This window comes from Crassostrea angulata, chromosome 6 (assembly GCF_025612915.1).
Source record: "Crassostrea angulata isolate pt1a10 chromosome 6, ASM2561291v2, whole genome shotgun sequence".
Lineage (NCBI taxonomy): Eukaryota > Metazoa > Mollusca > Bivalvia > Ostreida > Ostreidae > Magallana > Magallana angulata.
Genome location: NC_069116.1, coordinates 7,606,135 through 7,623,160, shown reverse-complemented (window position 1 = coordinate 7,623,160; position 17,026 = coordinate 7,606,135). Strand labels below are relative to the sequence as shown.

At 38.9% G+C, this 17,026-nt stretch overlaps 2 protein-coding genes across 6 annotated transcripts in view; one reads left to right on the top strand and one right to left on the bottom strand.

Annotated features, from left to right (window-relative positions):
- The window catches only part of LOC128186538 (GDP-D-glycero-alpha-D-manno-heptose dehydrogenase-like), a 29,872-nt gene extending 24,459 nt beyond the window's left edge, over positions 1 to 5,413 (top strand). For 4 of the 5 annotated variants that reach the window (XM_052856351.1, XM_052856352.1, XM_052856350.1 and 1 more), the window contains one exon: positions 4,182 to 5,413. In XM_052856351.1, the coding sequence (XP_052712311.1) occupies positions 4,182 to 5,140 (959 nt within the window). In that variant the 3' untranslated portion in view covers positions 5,141 to 5,413. Of the gene's footprint in view, positions 1 to 1,919; positions 2,075 to 4,181 lie in introns of those variants that run through there. The other variant, XM_052856353.1, reaches the window with a different exon arrangement.
- A 3,175-nt stretch (positions 5,414 to 8,588) lies between these two features.
- Positions 8,589 to 16,842, bottom strand: LOC128186531 (uncharacterized). The gene is made up of 3 exons (XM_052856330.1): positions 16,293 to 16,842; positions 12,087 to 12,271; positions 8,589 to 11,864 (listed from the first exon to the last, which is right to left on the bottom strand). Exons 1-3 carry the CDS (start codon positions 16,383 to 16,385, stop codon positions 8,723 to 8,725), a joined length of 3,420 nt encoding a protein of 1,139 aa, XP_052712290.1. The 5' UTR covers positions 16,386 to 16,842; the 3' UTR covers positions 8,589 to 8,722.
- Positions 16,843 to 17,026: the final 184 nt, after the last annotated feature.

The following is a 17,026-nucleotide window of genomic DNA, read 5'->3' as shown; positions in this document are numbered from 1 at the left end:
TTGTGGCATGCAACATAAATGATAATTGATTAATAAGTAAGTAATAGAAAGTTTTAGACTTTTATGCATCCCCCATCCTTTATTAATGTTTAGAACTAACCTACATTTTCACTGTAATCAAAAAACAGACCCAGCAAGTACATCTGATTGAAATTGATTAATAACGATACATGTACATTGATTTCTTTGTTTTAAATGATGGGGTGTATGGGTAGTATTTGACTAAAAACAGAATTCTTAAAAAGTCGAGCTATTCAACGGTAGTATTTTGTACGTAGATTTACATGTATATGTACATTAATTAATGAAGCAAACTATCTAAAAGTTATTTTGATAATCTTGGTTGCAGTTCGCCCTTACTCTTACATTCACCTCCATTATACCTATTCTAGATATGTCATTAATGGTAAAAACTTTCCATTTTAATTCATATACATGTAAATATGATTAAATTATAGCGTATAATACAGCAACGTTACAATATGAACAATATTATATGTTTGCACTGCATTTTATTTAGATTAAATGTCTTGAGTACGACTTTGAGAAAGCTTCATAGCTTACTCAGAGAATCGCCGTTTTGTATCTTGTTTTCAAAGTTATACGAAACCATTAGAAACATAGTATGATAGAGGGTTCAGCCCCCCCCCCCCCCCCCCCCCCCACTTTTTATCGCAGGAAAGATTATTGTTCCTAAATTTACCTTCAAAGATTGAGAAGTTGGATCCAGAAGCATACTAGCCCCCCCCCCCCCCCCCCCCCGGATTAGGAATTTCGTGATGTTGGAAAAGAAAATTTGGGAAAGTAAATTTTTTTCTTTTAGAAGTATAGGTAAACCACCCCCCCCCCCCCCCCCCCCCCCAACGGATTAGGATTTTCATGAATTTGGGAATTACTTTTTTCTCAATACTTCTGAGGATTAGTCTAGTCCCCCCCCCCCCCCCCCCCCCACTTTCAATTTGCTTCCGACGCCAGTGACGAGTATGAGTATGAAAAAGTTAATTTATAACCTCGATACCTTGAGTACGAGTGCGGTTTGGAGCACGGAGTACGATTTGGAGTTCGAGATCGTACTCAAGAAAGTTTTATAACCTCGGGGCCAGGTGACAAAAACAGGTATTCGAATGAAAACCTTATATTTCCGGATAATTAATTCATTATTATACCAAATAGAAATTGATTTCTGTCTTATTCGTCCCTCAACCGAAAGAAATCCTATTTCTTCTTTGTGGGTCCCAAACCAACAGTGGATGCATATTCTATACCTGGGGTCTGGACATTGGCTGTATAGTAGCACTTTTCCTTGATGAGGTCGAACATGATGATTTCTTTTTGTGAGTCTGTCCTCTACATGCGCTGTCAATGTTGTGGTTCCATGGGAGGTTGTTTGAGGTGGTTACCCCTTGTTACTCGGTCAGAGTGGTGACCAGTCCCTTCCATTGGTGTAAAATGGGGTGGTGCCTTGCTTCCGTTTTGGGGGTACGTTGCATCAAACAGACTGCCAACGCTTATGGTGTAAAGTATCATATCGGTTTCTGTCGTAATGTTAATGAATAACCCAAGGAAAACTACATGTAACCCCTCCCCCCCCCCCACCCTGGTGTTGCACCCCTCCTACTTGCTGACAGAGCCCTTTATTTTCCATTTATAGGCACTCGCTGTATGATTTGAAAGACACTTTCTTTTTATACACTTTTATTTAATGATATTTAATAAAACAGTATATCAGATTTGTTACTGCATAGACGTCCATGGTTACTATTAAATGTCTTGATAATGCCATAGAAGTCATCTGTAAAAAAAAAAAATCAATGGATTTCGATCTGTATAAATTATAGTTACGTAACGTAACAAACAAGTCTAATCAGAGTGGCTGAAAAACAAAGTCCAAACCGCTTTGTATGCACATTGTTAATCGTGTATTCTCTTGAAGTCAACGAGCCTTGACATGACGAATAACTCGGGAGTCAGCGACCCGTGACAGTGACGTAGTTCACTTGAATTCGTTACACAGGTAGTGACATACAGGTGTCGGAGTTACCGGACAGACTCGCCGCTTGTATCCTCCTACCAGGTAAGTAACCTGCAGACCCAGGGATGATACTGCTCTCTAAAGTCCACTACCCTTAAGTTATGTCGTTAAACGCGCCAGGACAGCAGAGACCAGTGTATTGTGTTGGGTTGTTGTTTAATACGGGTATTTGTTTTGGCTACCCAGAGGACATGTTGTCGTGTGTTTTTGTTTAGGGCATTTCGGGTCAGATCGAGAATCTGTTGGCTGCTTTTATATGATAAAAACAGTCAAATAATGAAAACTGAAATTATTTTACGTAGTTTTTAAAGATACCAGTATTGTGCAATCGCTGGTGAATATTTAATCAATGTACTAATCTCGTGAACGCGAACGGTTTGCCCCCAATAGAAATTTTAATTCTTTTGTTGTGCTTGGTATAAATATTGTATTCAGTTCAGCTCGATTTTGAGCTATGGATTAAAAATAACAGACGTGTTATTCATTATATAAAGGGCACTGAGAGAGAGAGAGAGAGAGAGAGAGAGAGAGAGAGAGAGAGAGAGAGAGAGAGAGAGAGAGAGAGAGAGATTTAACACGGCAAATAACAGCTAGTCTTAGGATGCGAGACACGTTTAGACTCTGCTCTTGGGATGACGGAGTATTAAGCTGTATTGATTGCATATCCTTATGGGAAATATTGCAATGGTTTCTGTATTGATCAGAAGAATAATTTAGTTGGGTCTGTCTGCGATTTAGCTTGGGAGACTAAGGGTATGACAAATGGTACAGATACATACACAATTCATTGACACCGAGTGGAAAGGATTGAAAATATAAAATATTTATGAATTTGCACAAATTCCAGTTACTGATCCAGGGGGAAGGGGTCTAAATTAAGGATAGATTTTGTGTTCGGGAGAGTGGATGGGTGGGGAAGGGGGTTAGGTCTTGTTTTCTTGGGGGGGGGGGGGGGTGCATGCAACACTAGACCGTGTACCTATTAATAACTATATATTTTTTCCTTTTGGTAAACATAAAGTACTAGTAGACACGGGCCATCATTGCTATGATTATTTACATGTCGGATTGTCCTGTGAGTTTGCATAGATTTGTACAGGTACATATTTCTTATGAAGGATTTGCAAACCAGATTTCGCAATGTTGGAGTTCAGAGTTCCACTTTTAAATCCATTGAGATGAAGGAAATTTTACAGGGGCTCGTCACGATATATTTGTCTAACATTATGACAACCCCTTAACTATGAAATGCACAGTTTTCAGTATAAAGTAAATGGGTAGCCCCCCTTCCTTTTTTGTTTGCAAAGTTAGACCTACCATTAGGCACATTGCATCATAGAGGGTTCAGGGCCCCCCCCCCCCAAACTTTTTCTTGCGAGAAATATTGAGAAGTTGGAGTCGGAGGTATACTAGCCCTAGCCCTAGCCCCCCCCCCCCCCTCCCCCCCCCCCGGATTAAGATTTTTATGATATCTGAAATTAGGTTTTTTGTGCTTGTCAAGATTTCTGAGGGTTAGTCTAACACACTTTCAAATTGCTTCCACTGAAAAAAGTAAGAAGTCAAAGTTACCGTGACGAGTTGTACAATTACTTTTCCGGACATCCGTGGTAGGTCTTGCTTTTTACAGACGTCCGTTGATTTCCGATGATGGGTGATAAAACATGTTTTCTGCACATTTCGCATCTGTTTAATAATTCAAACAAACTAAAAAGCTGTGACGCTAAAACCTTGTTATATCTGATAAAACCACATTTTGGCTTGATAATACAGTATACATGTATTTGTATTGCTATTTGTATTTTGTCATTAATAAAACATCAATCGATATATACATTAAAATTGAATTCAATGACATTGAATTAAAAAACTTAACGATGTTAAGTTAACACAAATATTTGAATTATGGACAGCCCATTATATTTCAGGATTAGGTTTGCATTATTATTTCATGTATCAGAAATGTAAATGATACAGTACAGATACTATTTTTACCATATGCTGAAAGCTGCCCGATTACCTAATCTCGCGGCACCTGCAATATTATGTAGCTTAAGCCCATACCCCTCCCCTAAAAGTTATTATGCATGTAAAAGCCATCAAAAACTGGCACTGCATTAAAGAGAACTAACTGGAACCAATTTTATTTCAGAAATGGCAGAATCCTCACAATCACGCGGTCACGTGCTGATCACCGGAGGCGCGGGCTACCTGGGCTCCACCCTCATTCCCATCCTCCTGGAACAAGGGTACGAGGTCACCATATACGACATCTTCTTCTGGGGTCCAACTGCCCTCATTTCCTTCGCCGCGCACCCGCGACTTCACATTGTGCACGGGGACATCCGGGATAAACAGATGCTGGCCGAACACATGCACGACAAGGACGCCATCATTCACCTGGCGGCCATCGTCGGATATCCCGCCTGCGACAAGGACCCGGATCTTGCTATTGACACAAACGTTGTTGGGACCAAGAACATCACTGAACTCAAAACACCCGACCAGAAGCTGATCTATGCCAGTACGGGGTCGTGCTATGGCGCTGTGGACGGCGTCTGTACGGAAGAGACCCAGATCAGCCCCCTCACGCTCTACGGGAGCAGCAAGGCTGATGCCGAAAAAATGGTCCTGGCGGCCAATGGTATCGGTCTTCGTCTGGCCACTGTGTTTGGACTTTCCCCTCGACTTCGACTTGACCTTTTGATTAACGATCTAACCTACAAAGCCCTTACCCTAAAAGAATTCGACCTGTACGAAGGGTCGTTCAGACGTACCTTTCTGCACGTGAAAGATGCTGCACGCGCTTTTGCATTTGCATTGAACAATTACGACCAAATGAAAGGGGAAGCTTTCAATGTTGGGGACGAAGCAATGAATATGACCAAGTCTCGCGTGGCTCAGCTGATTCAGGGCCACGTTAAGGGCTGTGTGATCACGGAATCCAAGTCCGGGGAGGATAAAGACAAAAGGGACTATGAGGTGTCCTACCAGAAAATCCGCAAACTCGGATTTAGTTCCACCATCTCCGTGGAAGAGGGTATAAAAGACATGTTGAAAATCCTCCCTCACATTGCAACCACCGACGTCTGCAAATTCAAAAATGTGTGAACTCTCTTTCTTTTTATATTGACTGCTGTCGTATCATTTTCCGTCGCAATAAACTTTTTTATTATAAAAGAATCCTCTCCATCAAAAACAAGGATTTTCTCTTTTTAACATTTCGTTGGGATGTTTATTTTTTCATGTATCTTTTCCTTAACATATTTTAAATGTGCTGAATGTATTGCAATAAGAAATCGATTTTATCTTAAAGTTTGTATTTCCCAGTGCTTTGTTTATGAACTCAATAAAGGAGACACTTTTGAGGAAGGAAAATATTCATTATACTAGTATTTGTGAAAAGTCTCATATTCGTGCTGCAGGAAAGCTGCTATTGTCGGTCTGAATGGAATATTAAACCTCTGTAGGCTTACCTTGGAAAAGCTTTTTTATTAAACTTTGGATTTAATTTCACTTGAGATGCATATAATTCGTGAATGGTTTGGGGTGACATTCCTACTAGCTTTGGGTAGTAACAGACTGTTATAGTGCTGTGCTAATAAGGCTAAGCTAGAAGATCTGGATCAAAGTTCCCGGTAGAAGAAGAGTTATCAAATATACAGACCTTAATTTTTTAATTTAATATCGTAAGGATCCCCCCCCCCCGATAAGAAAGATAACAATATTATTAAAGGTCATTCATTTAAGACGATTACGCATTATCAATTTGCATCATTTATTTCTGTCAAATTTTCTCAACAGTGTGTTGTAGAGAGGATACCAATGAACCCCCTTCATATTTTTTCAGAAAAATAAGTCTGTAGCTGCGCAGTTCGACAGCTGTTTTGAGTCATTAAAAAGGCATTGTCCTGTTCTTGTATGCATACTTTTCAAACAAAATGACATGTAGGACTTCATATTTATTGCTCATATCTTTTGGCAGCATTTTTAGCCAGTTTCGGGCAGAAACAAGCCAGTTCAAGAAATGTTTACATTCATATCCTCGAATGTACAAGATGGCCGCATATCCCCCTTAAGGAAATTGATATATGATAGAAGCACATTTATATATATAAGAGACAAATGCAGAATTAATTATTTTTACACAACTCATAGCATCATAGCTATATTAAGAAATATGACACATAAAAGGTTACAATGGCCTAAAACAAATAAAAAGTAAAACGACCCAACACCAAACTGTTGATTTTGCGGGTCTCTCAAGGAACTCGCCTGCTCAAAGGACAGTGAACAAAGGAAAAGAACCTGAGACCGACACTTGCTCTCTTCCTAGCTTTGAAAACATTTTTTTTATTATGTCAGCTTTAAACTAATATGACGGTAGTCGGAGATATTGCGTATTTATGCATTCATGTCAGCTTTAATATCAGACCGTTACCAGTGGTTACAGTACTGATATGGGTCTCAGGTAAAAATCAACAACGTAATTCAATGGCAGTGTTTTAAGTACGATTTATTATACTTTCATGTTAAATACTGAAATCTGATTGGCTAGACGCAGTTAATAATCCGTTTCTATTACCCTCAGTGTTAGCAACACACTTGGCAACGGGTAACACTATATAAATAGTGCCTGTTTGGGAGGGTAACAGTTGAAATTCACACCTCGAGAAAACCATTGTCAACCGACACAAGGCGGAGGTAGACAATGGTTATCGAGGGGTGTCAATTTCAACTGTTATCCTCCCAAACAGGCACTATTTATTTTATTATACTGAATGTCTTATTATTAGAGAAAATTGTACTGCTTTTACATAGAAATTACGTGAATTCTACGGCGAACCGTACGCGCATAATTTACGCGCATTTAACAATTTGTTTTATTATACTTTCATGTTAAATACTGAAATCTAATAATAAGACATTCAGTATAATAAAATAAATACTGCCTGTTTGGGAGGAGAACAGCTGAAATTGACACCCCGAGAAAACCATTGTCAACCGACGCGAAGCTATTTATATAATGAGGTGCTTGCTATTTATAATACCATTTGTATAGATGTTAGTTATTCTGACGTTTCAAAATGCGAAAATCTATAAACATGATTATTCTTGATTCAGATCAATATGATATAATTATTTTGGCGGGTCATTGGATCTGATTTTGATTAGACTGACGTTTTATTAAATCTGTTTATTTTTTCGTTAAGATTATGTAATGCAAGGTTTCACAAACAAAAAGAATTACCGTGCGGCGTGGTTCCGTCTATAGTAGAGACAAGAGGTTTTCTACTACATGTATATGCTCCAACCCTGGAAGGAAAGTTTTAATGCATTCACGTACCTAAATTCCATTTACGCGATAGACGCACGTGCTTTTGGAAATCAATAATGTATAAAATCTCGCATGGATATCCATTTGATTGTCAGTTTAATAATAAAGAGAAAGAAAGACGATGGGGGAATAAGATGGCACAAATGCCCATTCGGTTTAGTCGTGAAATACAATTTTGAATTTATTTTTCCCAAATAAATCTATTCAAATTTATTATATAGAAGTTTTCAAAATCAAATTTCTAATCACATATGGGCCTTATCGGTAACCTGAGTAACTGCAGTGTGACTTTTGAAATGTGTATATTCATGTGCATTATAATTACAGGGCTAAAGAAATCATTTAAATATTCCTGGATTGTTTAATCAAATATTAACTTTCTTAATTAATCTATTTAGAAAAATGTTAAAAAGTGTAGCATTATATCAATCGGTCGAAATTATATCACCCTACCCTATTAAATCATTAGAGCCATGCCCTTATAAAGAACCCTTATGCCATGAAATTCACAATTTTGGAAGAGGCATGCTCCCTTACCATAGTTATGTATTTAGTTCATCGGCTTAATACCAAGGGACAGGGGAGAAGATTTTCAAAGAATTACTGCGTTTATTTAGAGCCTCAACCTAACACCAGAACCCCTGACCTGGGGCCATGAAATTCACAATTTCAAAAAGGCATTTTTCTTCATCATTACTATGTATTTAATTCATCTGCTTTATATCCAGGAGCAAAGGAGAAGAGTTTTGAAGTATTAGTGTATTTTCTCTATATAATCATTAGAGCCCGTCCTAACACCAGAACCCCTGACCCACGGGCCATAAAATTCCCAATTTTGGAAGAGGAATTCTTCCTTATCACAATTATGTATTTGGTTCACGAGCATAATACCCAGGGGCAAAGGAAAAGATTTTCAAAGAATTATTGTATTCATTTAGAGCCCCCTAACACCAAAACCCATGAACCATGGGCCATGAATTTCACAATTTTGGAAGAGGCGCTCTTCTTTATCATAACTATGTACATAGTTAATCTGCTTAATATCCAGGAGCAGAGGAGAAGAATTTTGAAGTACATGCTTTATACATGTATTTTATCTCATTAAAAAATACAGTCCCTGTCGCTGGCGAAAAACCCCTAAAAACGAAGGGGAGGTCTGGAATTGTTTTTCTCAGCCACGTGAACCTTCTGAATAATAGTGTTGTGAGACCTTCAGACTTTTGCATACATTTTATTAGCAAGCAATATTAAAAGGTTATATGATTAGTTTATATAAAAAGGTGTCGTTAAGACAAAAATGAGCAGTTTTACATGTTTATAATTCACAAGTTCATCATGTCATCGATGAGATGACGTCATTGTGTGTCCTCGTCATCGTGTTCCCTTGCACCCACTTCCTCCTGCCCCGAGCTTTCTGAAGATCCACCCGTCCTGCCCGGTCCAACGGCTGGTACGGCCTCTGGGTGATGTTTTCTCACGTGCCAGACAAGAGCAGACTGCTGGCGACACCTGTAATCACAAAGCTGGCATTTCATTGGCTTCTCGTCGCGGTGAATCAGCTGGTGAATGTTCATGTGCCGCTCGCTTTCGAATTCTTTTTCGCATCCCGGCTTTGAGCATTTGTACGATTTAAAGGAGTTTGTTTGTGAGTGTTTAAACTTTATATGTTCTTGAAGGTGCAAATCATTCTGAAACTTTTTGCTGCATCCATCGTAGATACAAAAGACTTGTTGGTTTCCAGCGTGACGACGTAGCACGTGAGCTCTGAGGTCGTACTTAGTCCGGAAGGCCTTCCCACATCCGGAATCGCTGCAGCGGAAAAAGGCCTCCGACTGCTGCTTTGTGAGGGTGGGGTGTTCCAGCTGTCTGTGATGTTTGAGGGTTAGAGGATTACTGAACGACTCCCCACAGTCCGGACAGAATATTGCCTGACCCTGGCTGTCGTTCTGAGAAGCTTGCTCGCAATTCTCACACTTTAATAGTTCTATTGGGTCACCGTTGGCGTCATTACAAACAACTCTTTGGAACGCAGAACCACATGTCCCACAGAAATTATTCCCCTTTGAATGCTTGAGATAATGTTCATCCTTTCTTTCTACAGGTACAATATCATTGCAAACTTTACAATGAAAGAGTTGATGAAACATTTCATTGGGCTCGTCTTGCTCAACCTCTCCACGTTCCAGGTCGTAGCATCTAGAACTTTCGGGAGATCCCACAGGACTATAGGATCGCGTGTCGTCACTTCCGCCTTCTGCCGCCCTGATGCCATCCTCAAGAGTTTCTGGTTGTTGATTGGGTCCAGGAGATGCTTCAAAATGATTGACACTATTGTCAAGTTTCTCGTCAACCCCACAAGAGACGTAATCTTCCCTCTGTTCCCTGATACGTTGTAAGTTAATCATGTTTTGCCGATTAAAATCCTCCATGTCACTTTGGTTAACCTCCACCATCTGACCTTCAAACATGTTCTCCAGCCGCTTTTTAGGAGGGCGGCCTCTTCGTTTCATACCGGGAACATACTGACTCATTTTCTTGTCTTTCTTTGCAGAAGACAAAGACCGCAGGCGAAATGAGGTGCATATAAAGTTTTGATCAGAAGACTTGGACTTGAGGTACTCCGATGTGCTCTGTCGTCGACGGGGTCTCACACTCACCAGCGACTTGGACGAGAGAACCATCTCCTGATACAAGGCCCCTGTAGAGGCGTTCGCCATTGCAGTCGTCGTTACCATTTTCATTTCACAGGGGGACGAACTTTTGGACACGGTCGAGTCAGCATTAGTTTGCGGGACACTACTGCTTTGTTTTGGTTCGAGTTTTGGGAGAATAGGAGGGTTTTGTTGTGCAGGTGGACATGTTTTGTTATCCATGTTCATAAAACACGGCGGTGTACCGGGTACTTGTATTTTGGGATGAAAGGGAGCTGGCTTTGCAATGTCTTGCTTTTGTGATGTAGACACAATGTTCTGTACATCTTGTGTTGTAGAACTGCTAACTTCACACTGGGAGAAACTATTACTGATTGCATTGGACGCTGTCACGTTGTTCCCAGTGTTTAACATGTTATTGACGTTCAAAACTATGGCCGCTGGAGGGAAAGGCTGTGGTATAAATGTTGGATAACTGGAAGAGTCAAACTTCATTTGCTTTTCCTCAGGAGCAACCTTAGCCATCGCAGGGACCTTGGGGGGTCTGCCACGCTTCCTGACGGGTTTTCCGTTACTGTTTATGTTTGTATTTGGATACACCATCATCATGGACTGCGCAGCCGCAACATGTGGATCCACCGGGACTGTCCCAGACATGGATCCAGGGATTGAGCCGGCAAAGTTGGGGGTAGGTATGAAGATGCCTTGAGACGTGGGAAGGTTTCCAGTAGGTAGGGGAAGGAATACGAAGGACGGTTGGTTTGTCTGTTGGTGAAATTCTTGACGTTGAATCTCCGGTTGTTGGTTATTCAGCTGTTGTTTTTTACCTCCACTGTCTTGTCCATAGGATTTAACAAGCGCCTCTGATGTGTGTGTTTGTTGTTCATGAATTTCCATTTTGGGGGTCTGAAGAGTCGTAAATTGCATGTGTTTCCCTGCATCCACCTTAGGCGTCCGTGTACGCTTACTCCATGGTAATTTCAAGACACTAGTATATACTCCGTGGTTTGAAGTATTCTCAGCAATAAGTTTCATTTTCCCCTTTTCTAAGTTCTTTTTCTTTGAATGTACATATGGTCTTTTGCTTGGCAATGGTGTCCAAAGCCGAGACGGCGCGGTGTCCGATAAAGTGTCAAGAGACGTTCCATCCTCCAACTGGTTTCGTGATTTTTCGGGCTGCAAGGTTTCTGTCGGCATGCATCCTGCAATGTTTCCTTCCAGAGATTCGCATTCGGATATTCCTCCGCTGATCATCGGGTTTATCTGAGTAGAGTTCATCATGGCGAGAACTTCCGGGGGAACGTGTTCCGGAAGGACTGGGACGCCGGGTCCGAGTCCGCCAGGAACAACCGGCATCATCCCTGACACACCGCCCTGCATACTCATGTAGGGGTAGGGCGGCGGCGGTCCTTTGTTCACAGTCTCGGGGGAATCCATGTGCACTTTGGGGTTATATTTAGTGCCTTCTATTGTCACAGCGCCGTTGTGAAACTTGACCTGGAGCCCGTCCTTTTCGTTTTCGTCATCTGAGTATACGTCATCGTCAGGTCGGTTTCCGGTCGCCTCCTCCAAATTGGAGCGAACCGATTCCTCCATGCTCTTTGTGTCATACAAATACGTATACCCATCGTTCAGGTGTGGCGACGTCATTGAGCACTGGACGTCATCTTCCTCCAGAGGAACTGTCGGCGACGCGATGTCTTTATCAGGTATTTCCTCTTGGTCAGGTGACCGTCTATTTTGAGTGATGACGTAACCATCTTGGTCCTCTTGATAGTACTCACTTAACGTTTCTGTATCAGAGGGGGCGCTCTTTGCCGACTCCTTGGCCTCACTTCCTGAAGTTCTGAAAAGAGACACCACATTTTTCTTCCTAAGAACTGATTATAATTGATTCACATCTTTGTTATACGGTATGTAATTAGTTTGATAAATTTTTTTTTAAAGATCTGAAAAATTATTCTAAGTGTATATTTAAACCAAAAAAAACTGTCAAAATAGTGAATATATCTAGATTTAAATTAAAAAGAAATCCTTCTGAGTGTGAGGTGTTTTTGGGGGGACCTACTTGGAGTAGTCACTAATGAGCCTTCGCATCAGATCCGCAGTTCCCAGGTTGGTGGCGCTCCGGAGAGCCAGGAAATCCTTCAGGAGGTCGTCCGGAATATCCAGCTTGTTGTGATCAGTGTTCCCGCTAGGTGGCGCCACTGACTGGTCAGCCGGGAGTCCTGCCTCTTTATCATGCTTGGCCTCCTAATGAAAGTGGAAAAATAATCTAAATATTTTCAAAGATACAGTGGTAGGTGTATTAAAAAAAATAACGATCAAGGTACTTCTCTACACCGAGACTTATACTTTTTAAGACACTACGTCACAAGATGGCGATTTAAATGTTTTGTTGTATATCGTCATAGCTCAGTGGTTAAAGTATCAGGCTTGTGAACCGCAGGTAATGAGTTCGAATCCACCTGTTCATGTTTACTGAATGACATTTTTGAAAATATCATTTTTTATCTAAAATTGTACATTTTCTCGCCTCTTTGATATATATAATTCTTATCCATCATTCTTTCTATCATAATCGAGTAAATTTCTGCTGATTTGAGAAACTAGTTCGAGGTGTAGTGAGGTACCTTAATAACGAAAAGTTAATTAAAAAAAAAACAACCACACTTCCACCCACTCTCTTGTACTTTATCAAACGAATTTTGTATATGGAACAGAGGGGTTTTTTTTTCAGAATAAACGATCTAAAATTAACAAATCCTCTATCATATAAATAGAGATACGATGTATTTAGAAACCATAAAATAAATTCCTGAATTCATTTTTTAAGGCGTGACTCATAGTGTAATAGATCTTAAACAGATGTTTATGAAAACTATACGTGAAATTATATCATCCTTTCAATTATGCCGATAAATGCAACATGCATATGTTCACTACTAACGACCAAATATAAAAAAAAAACCAGGAAAACAATAAAAATTTATTTTTATAACTTGTCTGTTCTATATATACACGTATTTATTGATTCAATATTCCTTTACCATAGTTTCCAATTATAAAATGTATAAAACAATTTTGTGTCTAATAAAATTATTGCATATTAATTGGTTGATTTCCAATAACAATGTACTGCTTGTTCTTCAGGAAACATTTAGTACTGATGATTGGTGGAGATTATTGTCAAAATGTTCCAGTGTTTTATGGTTTTAATACTAAAACTAGTTTTTAATTTCTTTTAATATCTTTTGATTCTCTAGTTTCTTTTTTAATAGGACAGTCATCATAATCACCATCAATTTCGTTTGTAACTAGTCAACAGAGAAAATTTATTATTTTTGTATCTTTGAAACCTTAAACCTTATAAAACCACTCCACATTTATTGAAGTTTACTAAATTTATGATAGAATAAAGAACACCAAGTAAAAAACAAATGGTGTTTCCCTCTACAGTATTTACCCCCTCGCGCAACTTGTTGCGAAAGGGGATAGAGCCTCGCTGCTGTGCTTGTGTGTATATGTACATGTATGTATGTATCCATTTTCATAGCAAAATTCAAAGAAAACCCTCACACGAATGTTCATCAAACTTTGTACACTTCTTAAGCATGGTAAAAAAGGACAAACCCTATTAATTTTTGAGTTAATTGATTAATTATTCTTTGAATTACCGTAAAACCCCCAGAACTTTAACAGAAGTTTTATGTAAGACTTGACAATAGATATTTTCGGTAATTTTATGTACGACCTAAAGTAAATGGCTATGGTATGCACTTCAAATCAACAACTTGATGTTTTTTGGGATTTTTAAAAATCTAGAAAAAAATGTTTTGTAGTAATGGAGGGTTAGAAGATTGTCCATAGTTAAAAGATGAAGCGGGCAAGAGATTAAAGTCATCCGATTTACATCGAAACAAGCAGTCGAATATCGGACAATTTTTCCCGTTTTAGAATGTAACTAGTCCAGAACCTATACTCTGTCCCAAGATATTTTGGATTCACGTTTGGCTTAATATTGTTTGATATTTATAAATACCTCAGGATTCAAACGATGTTCATTCAAAAGTATAAAAAATTTCCAAGATTTCTCAGTCAAAACCCCCCTGTTAGCTGACGAGGTTCCAATACAATGCTAAAAAATGTGATGTCTACGGAGATTTTGTATTGCAGTAAGCCCGGATGATAACGTTGAAATATTGTGCGATGTATTCCGAGTGTATTCCGAATGGAGAAAAGATGTAAACATTCCCCATTATAAATCTCCGTAAGGAATCTGTTTTCGTTCCTGTGAATTTTTCCGAGTGAAAAATGATAATGTGTCAATGAAATTATCTTGGAAAATATCCCTTTCAACTATTTTAATTGAACTTCTTTCACAGGTATGTGTATTTTTATAAAAAAAAAAAAACATCCAAATGTGCAGCGTAAATATCTTGGGACAGACTATAGAAGAGACTGTAACAGATATCGCTTATTCATCACCGGAAAAATTGCTTCATATTGATAATAGCTGCATCCATATCTACTACCTGACATACGACAAGCAACTAGAATTGTCCATCAGAACAGAGTAAAGATCGCTAGATATTCAGCTACGTTTCATAGTGTATACGAATCGTTTATGTATGCTTATAAATATAATAATGAATGTCACTAAATTAATCTTAATTATCAAACTTAAAAGCATATGTGTTGAGTTTCCGCTAGGAATAGGAAAACTGTACAACCACGTCAATGTAACCCCCCCCCCCCCCCCACACACACACACACCACCACCACCACCCAAATTTAAACACCACACAGCTTGGGGATTGGGATAAATAAGATATTATGCGTTCAAAGTGGTTTTAGGAATATGAATACTTGTTCCATATTTATTCTGATCTGATACATTTTATGTATTTTCACAAATAATGCATTCCCTACTACAATAATTGATGTCGCGAGGAAATAAAATTTCAAATGAAATTGAATTGACATTGAAATTGAGGGGATGCTCCGCTTAGCGGTGTCCTTGTTAAAAAATGATTTTGCGCAAACATTTAAGGAATAGAGAATCATTCTTTGAGTATATATACGGTCTGATCGAGGGATCAAATCTAGTAAAGCCCGAAGGTCTTTATGATAGATTTGATCACGCCCGACAGTATTGATATTTGATCACCTCTTAACATTCAAAGAATGATTCCTCGTTACTTATGTGTACATAATTTTCAGCAATTGTACGATTAAATATTTGAAATAGTCATTGATGAAATGAAAATTGGAATATACATTACAAAATCAATTTGTAGTTTTATTTCAGACAAAGACACTGGGAAATGTAAATACATGAATATAAATGACGAAGAACAAAGGAATACATATAGTTAATTGCTGATTAATTAATTGGTAAACGAATACGAAACTCTTAGGTCTGAATTATTCTTTCATTAGATATTAGTTCGTGTATGTGGTGTATATAGTTTTTATCCTAACATTCAACAGCACCTACAGCATTGGCAATCAGAATAAAACAACTTTACTTTAATTCACACTGTGTCTGAGTGAATTCATTTTTTTTTCATAGGATAATAAAATGGCCGACATTTGGCGCGCTGTCAAGATGTCTGATATTTACATCACATACGTCGTATTCATATGTACACAAACATAAGCTGATAAACACACATCAGAGTCCTTGTGTTTATTTGATCAGTGGCTGTTGTCTATGGTATTTGTAGTACTGTAGTTCCTATGTATACATGTCTATATTTAAATGTAATCTTAATATGTATGATTTTGACAATTTAGAAAAATCGTATGATTTATATCGAATATTTTCTACCAATGTTTTGAGGCTGAAGTCGCTCCAGCAATGGTGACAGACAATCTAAGGTGTGATTGTTGGGGGGTTTGGCCATGATAATCATAGTACAATTAATAACGAAAGAAAGATAACTCTAAAGTTTATTGATAAATCGTAAATACCTTCTCTCTCTCTCTCTCTCTCTCTCTCTCTCTCTCTCTCTCTCTCTCTCTCTCTCTCTCTCTCTCCTGTGGTGAATGTTTGCAGTGTAGCGGATGTAAATATTCCCCCAACCCAGTAGCCCCGACCCCCTGCGGCGCCACACGTGCATCGAGCTCCCGACCATCCCAGCATGATTCTACGTACACTGATAAAACTTCTATATTTTCGACTTCACTCCATTTTGTATTTATATGATTCTTTTTCTGTATTTTCGATGTAGAATCTTTGAGTATGGTATAGTAATGTGACCAGCCCTACCTCTTGACGAGTTTTGGCAGACAGCAGATCCAGTACAGCCGAAATTCTCCTCTGTTTACACAAAGGATGCGAATTCTTTCTTCTGTGCGCCATGACGGAGAAAAATTCCCTATTAGCTAGTTCAGTCTTCAAAGTTAGAAATAATATGTTCCAGATGTTTTCTCACAAATAAAAGTTCACCGAATCACTCTCAAAGTCCCATAAAAATTTTCCGTACGTTCATATTCCCCAAATTTGATAGAATCTTTGTCAAAAAAGCTGCTCCCCTATCTCTGGCAGGGAATATTATGTTGTGCCAAATATGGTGAGGATACATTAAGAACAGGGGGAGATCGTGTTGCGAGCCGCTTCTGGGAGTACGGCGCTGAGAGGCTGATAAAGAACGCTACTAACGCCAAAAATAACCCCACACACCCCTGCCATGGTTCCCCCCTAAAAGGAATGTCGTATATTTTAGAGGTTGGTTTCCATGCCAACGTGAGATTTAGAAGAAGAAAAAACGCTACACATACAGGAATTTTTCATCTACATCTGTACAAGTCAGATGCAGACGGGATATTCAAAATGGAAACATCTGGGTTTGAAATGCTTTTGGATTGAAACTTCGTAATAGTCATTAAATAAAGTTACACACATCTGTTTAAATAATTCGGCGGTTCGTTTTAATGTTAAAATGTACGAAAATGATTAAACATAAATGATGTACTTTTATTCGATTTGGTATTTGTCGTAAT